Genomic DNA, 22,891 nt, shown 5'->3' on the forward strand with positions numbered 1-22,891 from the left:
GACTGTAGGAGGAGGCCTAGATTCACTCAACCTGTCTAGCAAATTCTGTGTTGGGCCTGGGTGCCCACGGAAATGGCTACCACCGCTGGCACCCATGTACTACCAGGGCACTGCCCTATCCTATGTATAGGAGGTGACTTAAAATCTTTGTACAACCCCTTTACAGGAGATAGAGCTGCACTGCAATACCACATACAACCTGCGGACAGGTGTGGCGCTGTTTGCAGTAGAAAGCAGCCATTTTTCGAATCCCGTAAATCCCTCTAATACAAAACATGCAGCCAGATATCATGGGGATTTCACGCAATCTGTAGTTGATTTATTCAGTCACATTGGGTTTTACAATCCGGCCAACATTATTACAATTTCAATGTTAATCCCGCTGCCTCTACTTTATCTTCTTGGGAACATATTTATATCTAATTTATTGGAAAAAAAACTCTTTTTGGCCAAGTCCACAAATCACCAATGTGAAGATTGCACCATTTCCGAAATATAGAAACAGAGGAGTTTAGAGTTACAGTAAAGATGTGCACTTAATCATACCCCCCCAAATATACACACAGCCGGCCTGGCTTCCGGGCACGAGTTATAATAAGACAGGGGCTCGCTATGCAAAGCCACAATTATATCTGCACATAAAAGACAGGGTGGAAACAAATATTTTATATTTAGGATCTGACAGCCACTTGGAGAGACAGTAAATGGGTGTAGCCACCGTGGAGACCAAAAAAGGAGAAGAGGAGCAAAGGATTTGTGAACACAAAGATAGTAAAAGTATATATAATCTGCCCCAAGCACTGGGCTACGTGTCAATTCACACTGGCCCTTGATTGTAAGTTATTTATGGTGACAAGGCCGATGTATTATGACCCGTGTGCCAGCTTTATCTCATACAAGGCATGAAAAAGTTGCAATTTTCGGCTCAGATATTGAGACTCTTCATCCTTTTTGTGCGCTGGGGCATGGAACAAGCCAGGCCACAGAGGGGATGCCCTGGCCAGCCATAAAACTGCTGCTGGTTATAGCCAAAATCTATGACAGTCCGACCTGGCGTAGATTTCAATTCTACTAATTCTGGTAGGTTGTGATGGTTACACAGATTATTAAGACAGGTTCCCAAAGCATTAGTCCTAATACATCAGCCTCCTTCCTTCTAAAATCAACAAATTATGCTAATAAGCTAGTAGTGCTGTGGGTGGTGTTACCAGCACCCCTCCATGCTGTGCCTTCACAGGCTGATACATTGGGGCAGATTGGGGTCCTGACGCGGTCCAGCGGCACAATCCAACACCATAATCCGATCGCGTGCGCCAAAAACCCGGGGCAATTCAGGGAAAATCTGTAATATTCTGGGAACTCAACGGAAAAAAGTGTCTCCCCTTTCCCCCTCCCTCTGCCTGCTGTAATCTCACACAGTGGGAGAGGGAAGTGCTCATTGTGTAACAGCCTGTAAATCTACAGGACATAAAGGGCTCTGGTAACACCAGCAAGAGCCCTTCTGGCTCACTAGCATAATTTTAAAAGTTGATTTTAGAAGAAAGGAGAAAATATAAGAAAATTACCACAGTCAAGGCGGTTGTTTATCATGATGGATTTTCATGGTAAATTAGCACAATTAAGTGGTGGTCCAAAGGGTCAGACCTTAAATCATAGAAAACTCTTTACCCGGCCAAGGTTTTAAGGTAGAATATTTTTATAATTTGCACTTATAATATACACATATAAATCTTTGACACTTTCTCACTCGATTTCAAAATCTGGTCATAGATATTAGATAAATGTTGGGCACATGTTTAGTCCACAACCTGCAATCCATGACTAAAGTCACCCATCAGAGTGCCAGAAGATTTCTAGGCCACCCAGTGGTCTGACAGAAGACATTTCGATTTAGCTCTTCCCACTTCTCTTCCAGTTGGCATAGGACCAATGCTCATACTACAAGCTACAGGTGAGCTCCAGGTTTCAGCAGGCCCCTGGGCGACAGAGCCTCAGTGGGCCCCTTTGCAGTGATCTCATGTGGCGGCATTAAAAATTCAGACACTAAAACAGTCTCCAGTTCCCTAAAATATTCCAAGTTTATCATCCAATACCGCCCCCTCATGGTTATTTTATAAGCCCCCCACACCCTCGATGGATTCATTACATACAGCCCCGCTCACCTCCATGGATTTCTTATGTACAGCCTTATGTGTGGGCCTCCCAGCAGCTCTGGGCCCGGCACTTGCCCAATGCTGTTGCTGGCCCTGCCAAAGGGTTAACAAGCTGACCGTGTGTGGCTAGTCTTAAAGGGGTTGTAAGAAAACTGTCTACTGTACGCTGTATGGAATAAAGTTTTCTTCGCATTTAATGCAGAACATATAAACAATGGTGGTGATTTATCATAGCTCCGCTGAGTATCCCGCGCAGGCTCCGGTCTCTTGATGTATCCGGTGGGTGCTTGCGCAGTGTTTATTTCTATGCCAGGCCCTACCTGGCATTGAAATAAACGCAGCCGGCAAATTGTTCATGTATGAAAATGTACCGGCGGCAATGAGTGCGCAAGCGCAGGGATAGGAACGCCTTGTGCCGGCCCACTCCCCGTGGTCCATACCTACCCCCTGCACCCTTTCCCCTTCACACCCCTGGCGTCTACTGCCGTGGAGGTTGCGGAAAGGGAAAAATAATCGCAAGTGCAAGCAATAATTGATTATTTCTGGACTTCTACGACCCTGATAAATACCCCTCACAAAGTCTATGTTAAACATGAAGATACCATGTAAAAAATTGGCAACTGGGTGTTTGTGAGCCCACAATAAACCTGTAAGCTGCGATTGGACAGTATCAAGCAACCCCCAACTGGTGACAACCAAATTATCAAGTTACTGGCTAGGGTGATGCCACACATGGTGGTTTTGGTCCGTTTTTGGTCCGTTTTTAGTCCGTTTTTCCCAATTATCTTAATCGATAAACAGGTTGTAAGCAGCCAAACGCATGGTACACTGCCAAAAACGGACTGAAAACGGATGTTTCAAAACGGACCAAAAACGCCATGCATGACATCACCCTAAGCAAACAGAAAAAAAAAACCTTTAAGACAAGATGTTCCAGAATTGTTATATAATGGGGAACGCAAGTATTTGCTAGAACAGACACGTCCAGAGAGGTGCCCTGTCATTTTTCATACAGAATAAATTCATTATAATGGAAGTTAACACATTCTTTTTGTCCGATTAGTGGTATTCTAAAAATCTCCGATCTACATGAACCAGCCTCTTACAACTTCCGTCAAGTCCAACATTCCAGGCTTTTAAAAAACCCCATTCTCTAAAAAAAAAAAAAATCTTTCTAAGACGGCTCTTGTTAACCAAGGATAAACTAAATGCGATCTATTATCAGGTTGTAAATGAAAAAAGCAGATGTGAAACGTGATATGCCAGTTACTCACCCTTGGACCTCTTTTCCCTGGGGGACCTGGTAAACCGGGAGGACCTGGAGGACCCTGAAGACACAGAAACACACAAGTATTTTACTGAAAGTCTAAGAATGACTAAGCTCCAGTGTCTCAGACTCTAAATCCCAAACTATCAATTATCAACACCTTCTAACCCTGCAGTAAGATCACAGAGCGCTGGGCTTAAAGCTCTGACTTTCAGCTGAAAAGAATCCAAGCATTTAATGGCGCTCCCAACACACAGATTCTCATTGAAGCCTATGGAATGTCTGTTATTTCCATAAGGAAATGATGGTCTTCCATTATTTACAAATTTTTCCGAAATAATAAATGGCCATAGTGTGAGTGGTCTGGGGGGCCTCAAGAGTTGTAGCCTTGTGTAAACCTGCCGCTCTACAGTAAAACAACTGCACTCAAGTAACACCGTGTAGATGTCAACCCGGGCTTTGTATACTCCGCGGGCAAAGTGCACCCTGTGTACAAAAACTTTTCTGTGTCCGTGGTTAACACCTGGTTTTGCAGATTTATTTTCGCCCTCCTTTGAAACGTGACAGGCCGCCCTTGATCCCCTCCGAGCTTTGTTGAGATGGCCACTAGGATCTGATTTCCTAAACTTTTTTTAAAAACTTCGATAATGTAGGTAAAAGTCAGCTTTGTGTAAGAGTGTTTTATGACAAGCCAAGAAGGTGTGTCTGGAAATGGCCTGAGGCCTGACGTCTTGTCAAGGGCACTTCAGGACCCTCCGATTTTCCTACCTGCAAACATCTTCATACTGATTTATGTATGTGCATTATGTATCTATGGAAAAAATAAAGTGTTTGCAGGGAAGGGTTCTGTTTGATTTCCAAACACACCACCATGATGGTTATGCCTGGTACAGCAGCTTCTCTCGAAAAGATCTTGACTGCAGTTCCAGACACATCCTTAGGACAAGTGTGGAGCTGTGTCTAGAAAACAAATCGAACCTTTAAAGACATGCATGTTGCATGTCTCTAGACACTTCAGTTCTGATTTTACAGTGTTAGACATTATTACGGCCCAAGTGGTAACCAGAAGCGGATTGTAATATAGGTTGTTTGGGCAGCTGCCCAGGGCCCAAGGCTTCTAAGGGGCCCATGACCACCTGAACCAATCATCAAGTTTAATACTGTCCTGTAGAGATAATAAAGAGAAGGACCTCCAGCCATAAAAATGTGCTTTCAGCACATACATATACCAGGGTCCATCCTGGACCTTTGAATGTTCTCCATAGGGCCTCAAATTGCAGAACTAAAAGTGGACAGCAGGGACTCCCCTCCTTTCCAAATAAACACCATTAAAAAATTAGACTTGTAACGGCCAACAATTTTTATATAGCCCAGGGCCCTTTTCTATCTAATCCACCCCTGCTGGTAACACCCACTAGTAAATTCCACAAAATCCAGTTTTAACATTCAATACAATAAACCAAACAACATTGTCCTATACAATACATTGATTCTATAAAAAAATAAAATAGAATAGAAGATCGAAAAGAGAACAAATAACCATCTATGGTCCAACATAAATATTTTTCAACTTAAGAATGAAAATATTTTTGTGCAATTTTTCCTTTTATCTAGTAAATACATAACTTTTATCATTTCCATTTTTTATAATGTTACACCCAGATTCAGAATTTGACTGGTTTTGGCTCTAGATCTATCAACACAACGTCGACAGATGTTACAGAAAACCAGGTGGAGACTAAAGCTAAAATCTCCAACAGGTCAGACCTGGTCTAAACAGGTCCAACCTGGTGGAGATGCCTTCCGGATCTACTAACATACCAGAACCTCTTACTAGGTCCGGAACTCTGTGCGCCGGTGGGTTTTTAAGACTGGCATGCAAACATGGCCCATGATGAATCACTGTAATAATAGATGAAGAGATACGGTTGAAATAATAAATCAATCCATCAAGTACAAACTATACTCCTACACTGTTGATCCAGAGGAAGACAAAAATGGGAAAAAAAATCCTTCCCGTACCCAAATATGAGAATAATGGGAACTTAGAGAATGGTACGAACCATCAAACGAACAATTCAAGATTGGAAAATGTAGAAAGCGCAATAATAAATCTGTAAAAATGTTGCCCAATATAAAAAAAAATTGACAAGTGTGTGAAGTTGGCGCCATATCCTGTCTGTAAGCTGAGCCCCATAAATTTAGAACGAAAAATGCTTCGCTACAATTTGAAATACTTGGCTCTATCAGTAAGAAGATGGAAGAGATCTGAAATAACGTTCCTCTACAATTACTATCTCTTAGTTAACGCCAAGAAAGTACAGTGAGTCAAGTCACATGTTCAACTAGTGTTCCCAAAATATTTCCACAAGTCACACACACATTTTATTAAGAAAAGTTGTCAACTTACTGGAGGCCCAGGATCTCCTTTATCTCCAATCAAATCTTCCATTTCAAAGAGCATGTTCATTTCCTCGTAGTCGTAGTCATAGTTCTCCATGTCGATTTCATAGCTGTTTTCTGTCCCGTAATTAGTTTCTGTGCCATAGTTATTTTCCGTACCATAGTTATTTTCCGTACCGTAGTTATTTTCCATTCCATAGTCAGTCTCTGTTCCGTACTCATCATTCTCATCAGGATTATCCCAAGAATCAAGTTGGCTATATGTTTCACTATTGGCCTGATACAGCGTCCTATTGAAGATCTGATGGATACCCACCTGTCCATCACTTTGTTCTTCCCTATGTATTTTCTTAGAGGCGTTAGACTTTGGCCACCTATTTTCATAAACCAAGGTTGAAGATACATAACCATGTTCTGTCACGCTCCCAGCCACATCGTGATGGTTTGTTGGTTCGGTATTTGTTTCCAAAAGTTGAGTGACCTCGGATTGAGATGTTTCATTCTGGGCAAGACTAATATTTTTGAATTTTGGAGATAACTGAGATAAGGAAGGTTTAGATGTCAATAAATCAGGTTCTTTGGCCACGTCTAATATAGACTGTGATGGGGTACTGTCCTCTACACGTTTATTAGTCCTTACTTGTATAGATGGATGAAGAAGTCGTTCCGTTCTGGGGTCTCGGTAAGTATCGGTGTGAAGACAATGCTTCCGCACGTAAAGACAATAATTTGCAGATGCTTCTGCGGAAGGAATAATTTCCAGTTGACATATTACTCCTTCAAACTGTACAGAATGAAAAGTCATTCTCCCCAAAGTAAATATACTACCGGGAGCCAATGTCTGTAGGTCAAATACAGCTTCTTTGTTAAAGTATTTCTTTCCACATTCTGCAAACAAAGAAATGGACTTCTGCCCGACACCAATAGCAAAACTGTGCCACTGTCCATCCTGCACCGTGTAGTCGAAAGACACTGACTGCTTGCCCCCCGTGTGCACGACTACCTTTCTTGGCAACAACTGTACACCAAAAAATATCCTATTTTTACTTCTAATACTGAAAAGGAAAGCATTGTTGGTCTTGTCTGATCGTAGACTGATCAGCACGTAAAATGGAAGTCCCAATTTGGAGAGGATGTTATTCCCCAATGGATATTCGATGACTGTGTCTCCGGACAGAACTACTCCTGGTTCTGCTAACTCCACCCTGTGGTCTTCTGCAGCAGCTGCCCATGGTTTGATGGTCAGTGTTGACCATGGTGGTGGCTCCTTCTCTCCACGACCTAACTGATGAGAAGCGTGTGCGCCTACAGAATAGAAGAAAAAAATTATATTATAGAAAAGGGATTCAACCAAATGTTTATCACAACATAAAATCTAGAGATGATGACAAGGATTCGAAACTTAGGTCCATTACAAATAAAGCATCATTTTTTTGGTAATAAATCATAGAACCACAAATCTTTGTCCGTTTTTATTTTGCTTCTCTTCAGTATATATGCGGAAATATTCTCTCACTGATGGGTTTGTAAGGCCATATGTACGATTTCTATATGTATCCTTGTATCTGGGTTACACTAATGTATATACGCAGTAGCAGATGCAGATAAAACCCATCTTGTAGATCATTGTACAACACAGAACCAGTGATGGCTAACCTATGAAACGTGTGTCAAAGGTGACACCTAGAGACGTTTTTTTCCTTAAATTCAGCAAGATGTCAACATTTCGGAGGTTGGGCAAGTGTCCTGCTGATGGTAGTATCTCTGGCTTCACTGCCTACCTAACTGCCTTCACTAATGTAGGTAAGATGGCCGTCATTTGCTCCACAGTCTCAGCATTAGAGTTTTCCCACCGCCGCATCCAGAGGTGGGGCAACTCTCCTGCAAAGACTGTGGAGCAAACGGCGGCCATCTTACCACCATTAGTTAAGGCAGTTAAGTAGGCTGTGAAGCCAGAGATGCTACCCACACTAGATGTATTGTGGATTTGCACTCAGACAGCTGGAAACACTTGAACTGTGTCCCACAGAAAACATGAGGATAGGAGAGTCATCTCAGGTGTGTGAGCTCCATACACCCCTCGTTACTCCATTATCTTACAGCAACTATCAAAATCTCACCCTGCTACTAGTGTACCCACCACAGTTACCGATCAAAAATACTGGGGGAAGAGAACAGAGACAGTTAACCCTGCAAAGACCTCACTTTGCTACCACTGTAGCCTAAAACAGTTACTCTAGGGCAGTGATGGCGAACCTTTTGGAGACAGAGTGCCCAAGCTACAACCAAAACCCACTTATATGTCGCAAAGTGCCAACATGATAATTTAAGCAGTAACTTATTGATCCCTGCTGTATCACAGGTTTCAATCGTATTGGTGTCCTGAGTTCACCAATACAATAGAAAGATGATGGAGCAATTTGGATTGTAGCTTCCCTCCAGGGTCTCCTGAAGAGGAAGAATCAGGGTCCCCAGAGCAGGAGGTCCAATCTATCCACACCTCCTTGCTCCTCCTTAGTCCTTGCAGCCAAATAGCACTGAGCGTGGCACGTCCTTGGCTGTTTTGGATCACAGGAGACAGCCTTGAGTCCTAGCTGGCAAACTCTGTGTTGGGGTGAAGGCCTGGGTGCCCACAGAAAGGGCTCTGAGTGCCACCTCTGGCACCCATGCCATAGGTTCGCCACCACTGCTCTAGGGAAAGACAACACCTTATCCAAGACTCCAGTTAACCCCTAATTTCATGCATTAATAAATACACTAATAAACCTTTCAATTTTGTATCTTTGACTCCTGGTATCCTTACTTTGGCTTGTTGTTCTGACTACTCTGCTGTCTAGTGTTTCTGTACTGCGTTGCCATTTTTGTTGTGCCCCGGCTCTCTCTCGTATCTGTTTGTAATGTTTTGTCCCGGTTTTGCACTTGGCGCAGGGAGGGATTGACGCCCCAGTTACTAAGGGTGGTTTCTAGTAAGTAGGTAGGACCAGTCTGGAGGGAGCAGAATTAGGGCTCTCCATGTCTGTGCCCTGCATTGAAAATTACAATTTGGAGTCCACATACAGGGTGGTCATCATTGAAGTATAGGGATGACAGGAGTTTTTCTTTGACTGTGATCTATGAGTGTACAGTGTTACAAAGACAAGCGTCTTTGAATAGTCTTCAAAGTGTGAAAATGTGGTTTTATTAAATGAAGAAGCCAGTTTGTCTGTTTTCTTTTTTGCCAAGTGTGGTGTGGGCATAATTCCATCAGTCTACTTGGAAATTTTCCCCAGGGATCAGTCAAGGAGACGAGAAACTCTACCAGTTCCTCTGTTTAATGTATCGATTTGGAACAAGGGAGATGAGAGAATAACTTTGCCTTTCCATTATAGTATCTTAGGATGACAGAAATAAGAAATTTGGAAAAACAATGGGCATGCCAAATTTTGATGATACCTTCCTTTTTATCAATAGAAACCACTTAAAGGGCATCTACCACCAGGATGAAGGATTGTATGCGAAAAGCCTCACTGGGTCCAGGCTCTGTAAGTGTTAATGGAGCCTGGAGCCTCTCAGGCTCATTTGCATACAGTCCTTCATCCTGGCGGTAGATGCCCTTTAACCAGATAAGAATCAAGTTCATACGTGAAAATAAAGTTGGAAAACTTTTGAAGTTCTGTTCTGCTCTTCCTTACCTGACAATATCTTTGGAACAGCTTTATATATCATAACCATTTTTACTTTGTTTTTCTTTCATAACATTTATATTTTTTTTGGTCTTTTTTCCCGTTAAAATTATTTAATAAGTAGTAAAACAGAATAAACCTTTTTTCAAAATACTGTATGTTAAAAAAATGTACAGTCAATCCGTCGCCCTACCCTAAGGTCAGCTACAGATGCCGAGGGTGCATGTACTTCTGCATTCTGTCAGCTCTGAATCCCTGCATCCCCTCTTCTATTCTGCTTTCACCTGTCAGGCTGGATGGGAGCACACTTCACATAGCTATAACTTAGAAAGTAAAAAGTAGAAACAAAGAGAATCTCCCCTTTAATATCACACCAGGATTGTGTTTCTAGGTGCCACAGAATCAGAGATATCCACTTTTAAAGTTACAGTCGGGAATGAGGAATATACTGTATATAAAAATCACTTTTTTGACTGTTACTTAAACACTGGATATCTCTGTAACATCCCCTCCGCCATAACATGACACCAGAACTGGGTTTTTAGATGTCACGGGTTCCGAAGATGTTACTGTTTAAAATGTCAACATAGCGACTAAACATGTGTAATCTTCACGGGGTATGTGCACTTAGTAGGTGTATAGTGGAATGGCAGTCGTGAAGGGGTTAAGGGCTCATTTTATAGTACATTCCTTAAATGTAAATAACCCAGCACTACTAAAAGACAATTTTATGCATCTACCCCTATTCCTACGCTCCACTTCAAAATATTATGGACCCCAATGCCCCCACTTTTACTTACAGTACTTGCCATTTGAATGTGCACTCCTAAATACCTATATATTCTCCTGGCTTGAGAAAGGCTCCAGACACTAGGGGACGAAACATTATAACTTATGGTGAATAAAGCACAGTCATTTTTTCACCTTAAATCCTGGAGTGCTGCCTTTCTTGTGTTCTTTTATTTCATGGACTGTGTCTGGGTGCTGGGCTGGCATTTGGGTAATGCTATTATTGTGTTGTTTGCTTGTTTCTTTTTGATTTTTCTTTTATATATACTCCTATACTGTATACAGGCAGTCCCTGGGTTTACGTACAAGATGGTCGATTTCCTTTACATTAAAATTGCTGAAATGCTGTCACCAGGAGGCCCATTGTTAGCACCCCCAGTCCCCACTGGACATGTGACAAAGCCATGTGACAAATTTAGTTTAAATTTAGAAATTGTGATGATAATAAATACTTGACATAGTCAGAATCCCATGGAGTATCCAGAGTCCAGCTCACCACTGCCCCTGCTGATACTAGACTATATCTTGCGCTCATTAGGATACAGTAGAAGTGACCTGTGTATAACAGCAGACATCATTCTCCCTGTTATCAGTAGTAGCTGGAGGTTTAGTATAACAGGCGCAGGATGTTTACCTCTTACATCCTGGGTCCTCTCTTTTTAATGGCCAAATGATGTAAATATTTCTTCCTGTAGAGAAGACAACTCGGGGATATTGAAGCTCGAGATTCTGGAGCAGAAAATCTCAGCTCAGCATTCATTATATTGGAATATCTGGAATGAGGTTTTCCATGAATATAATTATGAAAAATACCCCAGTGGGTCGTTATAAGAGCATTATAAAGGATTACATATTACCCCACTCTGGCTACCAGTTCCCACATCACTCAATTACTTCTAGTTTAGTCCCTGGGCCCAACCAGAAGTTCTGGGTGGTCTGGGACCTGCTTCATCCAATGATTGGCCTCCAGTTGGACTTAAAGGAAATCTACCATCACGGTCCATCATGATAAACCATGGACACTTACTCATAGATCAAGGCATCGGGACTGTTGTAATCTTCTTATATTTCTTACCCATGGTCTCCTTTCTTTAACTTTTAAAATTTTGCTGATGAGCCTGAAGTGGTCTGGGGGTGGGGGGCGGTACCAGAGCCCCTCCATGATGTAGCTTCACAGGCTGTTACACTGTACAGGAGTACTTTCCCTCCTTTCACTGTGTGGTAAAACATGCACCAGCACAGTATAACAGCCAGTGAAACTGTAGCACAGTGGGGCTCTGGTAATGCCCCCAGAACACTTCTGGCTTATTAGCCTAAGTTTAAAAGTTTTAGAAGGAAGGAGGACATAGATAATAAATATAAAAAGATTACCACAGTCCCTGGTTTTTTAGGCTAGAATCTGACGACAGATTTCCTTGTCCCATGTTCCGAAGAGACAGGTCCCATTAACCCCTCTGCTTATATGCTAAATTTAGCCCACTCAGTCCACTTGTCGGTGGGTATGGTAAAGCAAATCTACCATCAAAATCCATCATGATAAACCAGGGACATTACTCATAGATCCAGGCACCGGGACTGTGGTATCTTCTTATATTTGTTATCCATGGCCTCTTGCCTTCTAAAATCAACTTTAAAAATGATGCTAATTATTCAGAGGGGCTATTGCTCCCTCAGCACCTCCCCCTTCCTCTTCCTTCTGTAAGAGGGAGTAGATAACAAATATAAGAAGAGATTTACCTTTCTAGGTGGGATTCTAGAAACTGAAATCCCAACTGTAGTGTGAACTGAGCCTAAAAAGAAGCTTCATTAACAAAATTGGTAATGGAAGTATGTGTAGAAATCCATTAAAGGGAACCTGTCACCAGTGACCTAATTTTCACTAAAGACAGATTGTAAAAGCCAATGACACCTGGAGTGCAAAAATACCTCTCTGCCTTTTCTAAGCATTTGCATTACAATATAATTGTATAGTATAACTTACCTTGCATCCTGACAGAATCCTGGGGTAGTCACAGGGGCTGGACTTTGGTTTGCATGCATGTGACTTGTCTGAGCTGCAGACGGCCTCCATCTTTGTGCTCCTGTACAGCTTGTCCCTCCCCCACTGATTTCAGGTTGACCAGGCTGTGACCTCTGAGAACCAGCAGGAGGTGGAGCTAGACATGAGCACAAAGGTAAGGATTTTGTCATGGAGCAAGAGTAAGTTATAACTAGAGATGAGCGAGCACTAAAATGCTCGGGTGCTCGTTATTCGAGACGAACTTTTCCAGATGCTCGAGTGCTCGTCTCGAATAACGAGCCCCATTGAAGTCAATGGGAGACCCGAGCATTTTTCGAAGGGACCATGGTTCGGGAATAAAATGTGTTATTTAATTGAAAAAGAATGTCTTCTGATAAGTGATCAGATGTATGCAAACATCTGCAATCTATTCTTCACTGTTCCGCGTGTATATTATCTCCCGACAAGTTAGCAGATGTGAAGAACAGTGAAGAATAGAATAAAAACAGTGAACACAGGATCATTTAAGTGAAAAACACAGTGAAGAATAGATTGCAGATGTCCGGCACATCTGCTTACTTGTCGGGAGAGGAGATACGCTGTCCCGGGATCCGCTCCTCTTCTTCCACTGAAGTCTCCCCGATGTCTCCCTGCTGCCCGATGTCTCCCTGGTGCCCGATGTCTTCCTGCTGCGCGCGATGTCTCCCTGCTGCGCGCGATGTCTCCCTGCTGCGCGCGATGTCTCCCTGCTGCGCGCGATGTCTCCCTGCTGCGCGCGATGTCTCCCTGTTGCGCGCGATGTCTCCCTGCTGCGCGCGATGTCTCCCTGCTGTGCCCGATGTCTTCCTGCTGCGCGCGATGTCTCCCTGCTGCGCGCGATGTCTCCCTGCTGCGCGCGATGTCTCCCTGCTGCGCGCGATGTCTCCCTGCTGCGCCCGATGTCTCCCTGCTGCGCCCGATGTGTCTCTGCTGCGCCCGATGTGTCTCTGCTGCGCCCGATGTGTCTCTGCTGCGCCCGATGTCTCCCTGGTGCGCGATGTCTCCCTGGTGCGCGATGTCTCCCCGTTCCGCGTGTATCTTCCGACAAGTAAGCAGATGTGCCGAACATCTGTAATCTATTCTTCACTGTGTTTTTCACTGTGTTTTTCACTTAAATGATCCTGTGGTCACTGTGTTCACTGTTTTTATTCTATTCTTCATTGTTCTTCACTGTGTTTGTTTAATTAAATGCTCGATCTCGAGCAGGGGAAATACTCGTCCGAGCAACGAGCCGTTTCGAGTACCTTAATACTCGAACGAGCATCAAGCTCGGACGAGTATACTCGCTCATCTCTAGTTATAACACATAATTATATTGTAATGCAAATGCTTAGAAAAGGCAGAGAGGCAGATTTGCACTGCAGGTATGATGAGCTTTTACAATCTGTCTTTAGAGAAAATTAGGTCCCTGGTGACAGGTTCACTTTAAGAGACATGTTTGTCTGGATGGATTGTGGACAAATCTTCCTGGTTATGGCCAGTATTACTCATGCAAAGTAATGCTATAACCTAGACATGGCATGAACACATGTTAAGTCGCCCATGAAGTTGTCAGATTCCTCCATTTACAACGTGGAGATAATTGGTTATTAGGCAGTGACTTCAGGTTAGCAGTAAGGTCAGACTACAAAAATCCATTAAATTGATAGTAGGAGCTATTAGCACCCATCACTATACCTCATCCATAGGTTGTTTGTTATGATGCATTTATACTATGGTTTATGCTATGGACACACAGGATGGGGCAACAACATGTGGGTTTCTCTAACTTCTGCTGCAGCAAGATTGTGGTGGTTTCCACCGTGGAATTTCTTAGGAAATCTTTGTATAGTTTAATAAAGATGGGGGCACCTTATTGGTGGAGATTAGTTATGAGGGTTTTTTTTTTTTTAAAGAAAATCAGTCTTTTGGAAGGAATTTGCGGTTTTTTAAAATGTTGCATGAGGTTTGATCCTTTGTGCGCATCTTTCATTCTTAAGCCCTGAGATGATACTCGGCTTTGCACACCATCTCCTTAGTGTCAGTTTTTAGATGACGGATGGATAATTGAGAAATGTGAGGTATAGAGAGAAAGATAGGTAGGCAATTAGAAATGAGAGATCAATAGATAGATAGGTAGTTAATTTTTACTCCTTTGGAGCTTAGTATTTGTGATAGCCCTAGGAAAAACTAGTGTTATTTTGCTTTAACATGGACCTTTTTGGAGATCTATTGGGATAATGAAGGCTTTAGTGAACAATTATAACACACTGGTGCGTACCTGGTTCCCGCAAGTATGTGCTGATAATGTTGTAGCTTGTCTTCGAAAATTACCTTCTAGTTGTTCTTACATTATCAGGTCAAAATGAGTCCACCGTACAAAACAGGGTTAAAATATACCACCATAGATCTTGGTCTTGTCCCCTCAGTCCACACCTCCAGGAAATCAAATAGTTTAGTAAGTCTTCAGTTAAGTCAGGGAAGAGGCAACGTGTTCTCGCAATCTATCACCTAGATGTCGTCAAATGACAGTAACTGCACAGACGAAACTCCACGGCTAAGCTCTACTCAGGACAAATATGGCCAACGCCTGAGGAGCTCATCTACCATCACGTCATGACTATCTAAAAGAAATTCCACTCCTCAAAGTCATTTATTTTTTATATCTATATAAACAAGTTTTTAATATGATTTGATTACATTTCCCATACTACTAGAATCTTCTTCCATCTCCGAGAGGAAGGTTTAACCTCTTTCCTATTATTTTGGACCCTTGCTTTCTGAATTTTTCTGATTATTTTGATGGATGTTGAACTCCACATTCTGTTTTTTGATTTTTATCTGCTTCTCATTTTATAAAACATATTATTTTGTTTATTATGAATCCCCTTTTCCATGTTGCAGAAAACACCATATGACTTACATAGATTTTAATGGATCCAATGTGGACAGGTTTATGTTCCACTGATTGAGGGCTCATTCACACGAACGTTATCTTACCGCTCCATGACCATGCGCGTCCTATATGGTCCTATATTTCGGCGCCCGACGCTCGCTTCTCTTTGCGACGCTGTATGCCATACGTCGTGTGATAGTACCCAAAGATACGCAAATATGCAAAATATTAGTTTTATTTCTAAGAAACTTCAAAAATAATACCTAAAAAATGTACAGCTGATTATTTTTTGTTTCATATATATTTTATAGGGGAAGTCTGATTTCTTGTAGTTAAATGGAGACTTTTACTAGATTTTAACCCATTAAGCTACAAGTCCCCTCAAGTAGAGTATGAAATATCGTTTCTAGAATTCCTTCTCTTATGTGAAATCTCAGAACTGAGAACTGAAGTGACTCTTCCCCTGTAGCCTAATCTAATGCAAAAAAAAAAATCTTCTCTGCTCATCTCCTTTGGAGGAGATTTTTTTTTATAGGTAATTGGGTGAGAGTTCACATAAAAGAGGGAATTCTAGAAAGGACATTTCATACCTGACCTGACGGGTCTGCTAAATTAGTGGGGCAAAATCTAGTGACATAGGGGCACATTTACTAACCGGTCCATTCGCGTTCATGCGGTGGCTTCTCTCACGAGCGTTTGGGTCTTCCGGCGATTCATGAAGGTCCTGCGCCCGATGTCCACCAGGTGTTGCTGCTGCGCCGAGGTCCGCCGAGTTACGTCTGAGTTTACTGATCTCTTCCTGGTGCATGTAAGTATGGCGCGTGTGACCAATTTTTTTTTTTTAAATGCGGCGGGTTTTTCCGAATCCGTCGGGTTTTCGTTCGACCACGCTCCCCGATTTCCGTCGCGTGCATGCCAGCGCCGATGCGCCACAGTCGATTGCGTGCACCAAAAACCCGGGGCAATTCAGGGAAAATCGGCGCAAATCGGAAATATTCGGGTAACACGTCGGGAAAACGCGAATCGGGCCCTTAGTAAATGACCCCCATAGTCTCTTTAGGTGTTCTGCAATCACATTCCTGTCCTGTGCAGCCATTGGGATCTGGATGCAAGGAGCTGCACCCATAAAAAGGTCAATTGGATCCTGCTTTGTATTTTATTAAATTAGTGGTGCCCTTTCATTAAAAACAAAAAGCCAAGGCAAACTAGTTCTGCAGTCATTTAATTCTGTGGGTCAATGATGGCAAAGACTGTCATTTCATATATTGTGCACAATGAAGGGCTTTAGAGACTTGGGAAAACAGCTCTGCAGAAACCTACAGGTTGTGTGTGGTATTGCAGCCTAGTTCTCTGAGCAAATAGGGGTTGAGCTACAATTGGAAATGAGTGGACAGGTGTCCCCCCTAGTCGATCATGGCCATGGCTTGTAGCAAGGGGAATAAATTTGCCGGATTGCTGTTCCAATTTGACGAATCCTGCAATACGTCCGCGTGGGGCGCGTGAACCCAAACGCTGAACCTCAACTAAAACCACAGGTCCACTAATCTCTTTCTATTTTTTTTTCTTTCTTTTTTTTTTTTTTTTTAATAATTAATCATCTCTAGCTACAATACCATGTCTGCCTGAATGAATACTGTACAATCATTATCATCCAGCGAATGCTGGAGGAATTACAGCATTTTAGCTGTTTTGTATCATTATCATTATTTTGATAATTCTATACAACTCATAAAGGAAATCTACCACCAGGATCAATGATTGTAAACCAAGTACACTTACATAGTTCTGTGTGCCCATTCTGGCAGCATCCACTTCCAAATGCCTTGCTTTTAAGAAAAAGAGGCTATAAATTATGCAAACGAGCGCTAGGGGCCCCAAGATCTATTAACAACTATGGAGCCCGGAACCCCTCAGGCTCATTTGCATAATATAAAAGCCTTCTTTTAATAAAAACCAGGGCATAAAAAGCTTAAAGAAGAGCAGATCCTGCCAGAGGGGGTACACACCAGTATGTCAGTGTGCTTGGTTTACAATCCTTCATCCTGGTAAGAGATGTCCTTTAAAGTCAGCTATACTCAAAAGTGTTTTCCCCTCGAATTGCTCTCCCCAGAAATTAAAAAAGTGGGCATAAATAGCTGCACCATGGCTGCTGTAAACGATAGGGCTATCCAGTACGAATCCTAATTCAGTCATATATTCTCTGCACGTCGGTGACCACTATGTCCAGTCACACGAATCCTGATGCTCCTGTGCCAGTTCTCCATGTTGTCTGTCATTTATCAAGGTGTTTCCATATGTTCCTCTGTAAATAACCTCAATCTTACCACCAATCATCCCGACAGCAACTGCTATCATCTTTTCAAGCCTTTCTTCTGGAAATATTTCATGCACGGAATAAGCAAAACCAGAAGAGGCTCATTTCACGTTGGTATGATGAAATCGTCCTCCTCAGCACCAGGCGGTGGCCGCAGCACCAGGCATTGTCATCAGTATAATCACATCCTGCTGTTTTATTTATTTTTTTCCATTTGTTTAATAACACTCAAATACAATGTAATTCCCGGAGCGGCCGTGTCGCTCCCACCCCCACAACACCCACGGGCTGGAAAGTCACATTTAGGGCCTTTCTGTTGCAGTACAAAATGTCACAAACTGGGGAGATTCTTACAAAGGTCATAAGTTGTAATGTAACAGCAGCGTCTCGTGGTCTCAGCGTTACAATGTGTCAGTGCAGTGTATCTTTCACATGACTACAATACAGAATTGCCTCTCACCTTGTGCTGGTTTCTCTGCGACACTGACAGCTGTGCATACTGCGACTATAATTAGGAGTCTTATCCTGAAACCAAGAAAACAGAAGACATTTAATATGGTCATAACGATTATTACAAAACTTTAACAGAAGCAAAGCAATAACAAAAAGAACCAGAGCAGTTTCCCATTGCAGCCAATCAGGTGGCAACTTTCAATTTTCAAAAGCAGATTGGAAAAAGGAAGAAAGAATCTGATTGGTTACAACTTCTTTGCACTTTTTTCCTTTGAGTCAAATAAACTTTATTTGTGTATTTCAACAGGAAACAAATGTGCATTGTTATTAAGACATCACAAAACATCATTGAATATGGAAAATGTTACTTTTTAAGTTATTAATTATTACACTCAGACCATCACTAAGGGCTGCTGCACACAACTGAGTTTGGTCTGAAAAATTTGGTCCTTGTATCGACCCGATTTATTGGTCTGAGATCAGAACCCTTTGAACTAAACGCAGTCAGTGGGTCCGTGTTTATCGGGCCAAACACAGCCATGTGCAATGGCTCTCATCTAGAGAAAAGCTAGGCCTCATGCCTCATGTAAGGCAGAGCCTTGACGGTGAAGCCTCTACATAGGTATAAAGAATACCTTCTGCCCGTAAGGACTGACCCATCAGAGTATCTCCCAGTGGAACCAGGCTCTGACCCAATACTATAGACCAGAAAAACACCCAAAGACAACCTAGTTTGGACAATAGTAGAGTCTATTTTCTAGGGCACCAAATAATTAGTGTATCTGTTGGGCCCAGTCCAACCCTGCCTGATGCTTAGGTCAGAGTTCAAACCCACTACCGCTACATATTACCAAACCATTTAGGCAGAAATTCTTCCTTAGAAACAATGCATCCCATTGAATATGACAAAAATTTTCTGTAGTTATGTTTAGGACCCTATACATGTGATTTATGACCCATTAGTCTCATTTCCATATAAAATGTAACTTCTCTGACAACCATATATCTATCCCAAGTTGGTGTGCTCCCCTGACATCTTTGGAGGTGGGTACAGCTTGCTCTTCTGTTTCCTTCACATTGATAGAAATACTTGATGAGAGCTACTGTTGGGATTTCTCATTCTAGGGACCTAGATGCAGGTCCCAGAGGTCCTATTGAGGGTCCCATAATGAGAGCTGCTGTTTGGACCCTCATTCAAGAGACGGATGAAGGTGCCAGAGATCCTATTGAGGGTCCCATGATGAGAGCTGGTGTTTAGACCTTCATTCTGGAGACAGGTGTGAGTCTCGGAGGTCAAATAGAAGATCCCATGATGAGAGAAGCTGTTGGGACCCCCATTCTGGAAATAGGTGCAGGTCACTGAGGTCCTGTTCAGAGTCCCATGATTAAAGCTGCAGTTGGGACCCTCATACAGGAGATAGCTTGGAGTTCCATAGGTCCAATGGAAGGTCCCATAATGAGAGATCCATTGGGACCCTTACTCTGGACATAGGTGCATGTCTCAGAGGCCATATAAACATGCCATAAATGCCCATGAGTTAATTAGGATCTGCAACAATAAACCTAAAATCCCAAAATCCTTCACGGAGGCTGTGAGCGGAGATGTTTTATACACAGCCATTGACACATTATCCAGACTCTTCATTCCATGTACTTTACTGTTTTCACAAGTGACAACGAGTGAAAACAATTGTTGGTTGTCACGTTTGATTCACTGAAGCGACTGAAGAAACTGAAGACAGAGCGTTCTTTTGTCAACATGTCCGAGAAATAACAAAGTGACAATTTATCAAGAATCTAATTCTAAAGTGACAACGTTAAGACTGCACTTGTTGTTTTTAACTTAAAAAGGAAAAGGACCAACCAAAGGAAACAAAGTCTATTTTCAGTGACAATCCACCAGTCATACAAGACATCTTCTAGTACCATACCCCCAGCTTGCTACCATCAACAGATATGAACAGATAAGGGTTAAGCCCCCTTCCCCCAGTTACTGGCCAAGAGCTATATTCCCCACTAATTGCACTTTGTGCCTTCTAATTTGTATGTTATAGAACTCTGTACATACCATACTCAATGTCACCTCCTTGACCCAGCCTCTTAACGACCATGAACTCCCCCCTTAAGTAAATTTACCCACCAGGAGACAGTAAACACAACTGTGAACCAAAAATCAGATGTCAGTGGTCCTTTTTTTAGCATTCCTTGGCATCCCTGGCTCCTCTTTACCATTCTGGTAGAATTATATAAGCAGAAATTAATCTTATGTGATCAAACACAACTCAACAAGATCTTCACATAAGAATTTCTGCTGTACATTCTTTTGTCCAACTCGGAAATCCAGAATAAGAATGGATCTCATACAGCAGATGATACTTTAAATATAGGGATACTAATGTATGCAGAAGGAGAAGGTAGTTAGAACCTTCAAACCAACCCTACCTCAGGCTGTTTGGTCAATCTTACTTCAAATACCTGACATTCCTTTTTTTTTTTAACATGGGAAGACTATACGTAAAGCTTTGCCAGCTGGCCATGTTAGCAATACAGCAAAAGCTCAGATGACATCTGCGGCACACCGGATGCTTAAGTGTCGTTATAGAAATATATAGAGAGACAAAAGACGAGTCTGATATAGGCAACTGAGATCTTAATGGAAATCTACCATCAGAAACAAGCATGAGAAACCAATTAGAAAATTGTGATATACTGACTATACAAATGATTAAAAATCTGCACCAAACTGGAAATATTCTGGTAACGTACTTGAAGGAAATCTACCATCAAAACTCATCATGATAAGCCAATCTTCTTATATTTGTTATCCATGGCCTCCTTCCTTCTAAAATCAACTTTTAAAATTATGCTAATTAGTAAAAATGGCACTAGGGAGCCTGTCTTCACAGGCTGTTACACTGTCATCCCCTCCCCCTGCTCCCTCAGCACTTCCCCCTCCCTCTGCCTGCTGTAATATCACACATTAAGAGTGAGGGGGTACTCCTGAACAACGTAACAGACTGTGAAGCTACAACATGGAGAGGCTCTGGTAATGCCCCTTCTAGTTCATTAGCATAATTTTATACATTGATTTTAGAAAACAGGAGACCATGGAAAAAAATATAAGGAGATCTATGCCTGGATCTATGAATAAGTGTCCCTGGTTTATCATAGAGGAGTTTAACGGTAGATTTCCTTCAGCATTTTTGTTCAAACTGTCACCTATGACCATCTCCAATGGTATAGTTTTGTCCTGTTGTATCAACAACCTTTGACTTTTTTTGGCTTTGGTGGTTTCTGTTTTTGCTCTAAAAGTATCTGTTTCACTGTGTTTCAATGTGTTTCACACATTGATTTGTCGAATCTGATACCTGCCATTTTGGTGAATTAACATGTTTTAGGCTGGAAAGACACAGAAATAGTGCTAGAATTGGGTGTTTTACATAGTGCTCACCAGCAGCAATGTCTGTAGGTCTCTTCCAGGTTTCAACCTTTACATTGCAAAAGTTGAAAGCTACGGTTTTCACTCCTTTGGTGCAGGTTACTTTGTTCAGTAGGTTTAAAATCCAGAGTATGAATATGGTCTGATTTGTATACATCTCATCCACTATTGCTGCTACTCTACATAACAGCAGATTAGTGACTAGAGCTCTTTGGCAGCTATATCATTGCAAATATTTTTCAGGTGTATCCTGAGCCCAAGGCTTGTTCCCCAAAAACCAGTGTAAAATGAGACATTTTTGGTCAGTTAAAATAATTTTTGGTCAGATTTCAGTCCTATTGTTATCCAAGTTGTGTCAGATTTTCACAGCTCTGAGCTACTATAATTTTTTACACCATCTCCTATTAAGCCTTTAAATAATCGCAATTTCTTATGCATTGCCAGGAAATTGCTATTATTTACCACTTATGCCACCTCCACTCCAAGTCGCCCAGCGTTCCTGTTCTGCACCTGCGGCCTACATACAGTTCAGGTGCAGGTTATAGCGCAGTTCTACAACAGAAAGATCCTCGTGTAGAATTATCTGGCAGTGCAGCTGTCTACCTTATATAACAAAAAGCTAGAGTATCGAATGCCAGCGCATTATAAATCTCCCCTGTTCACTTCAATGAGTAAATTTGACACACGCCTCAGATCAGAGTAGTGCATGTTGTGATTTCTCAGATGAACACAACGTGCATAACATTGAACGTGTGCATAGCACAACAAACTATCCATGTGTCAGAATTATGTCTGAGTGCTGGCCAATGTAGATTTGGACAGCACTCAGATGTGAAAACTTGTGGGCAAAGGTCCTTAGGCTGGTCTCCCAAATTCAGCCTGAGTAACACAGTCTGTACATGGACCATATTTCCCAGACTGTCTGAAACTGGCCTTTGTTCGGAAAAAAAAGTGGTGAGAAAATCCATTAAAGCTATTATGGCACCATTCTTGGTATTTCTCAGCATCATGGCTGGCTTCCCATCTGCTTCCTCGTGTATAGATCAGTAATAGTAAAGTGGATAAGATATTAAAAAAACCTCCATCTTTCTTTGTGCATCTAATCTGTAACATAAATATGCCACTATGCAGATTTAAAGGGGGATGTCACAAGCCTAGGAAGCAGAGGCACCATGGCAGCATTTATTATGGCCTTTCAAAATTTGGGTGCACTTCGATTTTTCGACATGTGTTTGGCGCAAAAAGAGCCCAGCTAAAAGCCAGTCTAGGGAGTTCTAAACCTTTCAGTCCGTGCGCCAATTCATTATTCCCTTGCGCCACAAACTTACATCCCACTGGAAAATATAGCACGCTTATAGCGCCACCCTGCGCAAAAATTAATAAATGCCCCTCCATGTCCCTCTTTCCTAAAGAACGTTTTTTCCAACCTGTCAATTTCTGCTTCAGATTTTTACCACAGATTTTAATGAAGGGTGAAACATACACAATTACACATCAA

General features: G+C 42.1%; 1 protein-coding gene across 1 annotated transcript in view; it reads right to left on the reverse strand.

Moving 5' to 3' along the window:
- Positions 1 to 22,891, reverse strand: part of COL24A1 (collagen type XXIV alpha 1 chain) — a 166,671-nt gene that overhangs the window by 129,405 nt on the left and 14,375 nt on the right. Inside the window, exons 2-4 of the mRNA XM_072126722.1 lie at positions 17,962 to 18,026; positions 5,831 to 7,128; positions 3,428 to 3,481 (exon numbers count right to left, since the gene is read on the reverse strand). Coding sequence (XP_071982823.1) covers positions 3,428 to 3,481; positions 5,831 to 7,128; positions 17,962 to 18,026 — 1,417 coding nt within the window. The remainder of the gene's footprint in view (positions 1 to 3,427; positions 3,482 to 5,830; positions 7,129 to 17,961; positions 18,027 to 22,891) is intronic.

This window comes from Engystomops pustulosus, chromosome 10 (assembly GCF_040894005.1).
Source record: "Engystomops pustulosus chromosome 10, aEngPut4.maternal, whole genome shotgun sequence".
In the NCBI taxonomy this organism is placed as follows: domain Eukaryota; kingdom Metazoa; phylum Chordata; class Amphibia; order Anura; family Leptodactylidae; genus Engystomops; species Engystomops pustulosus.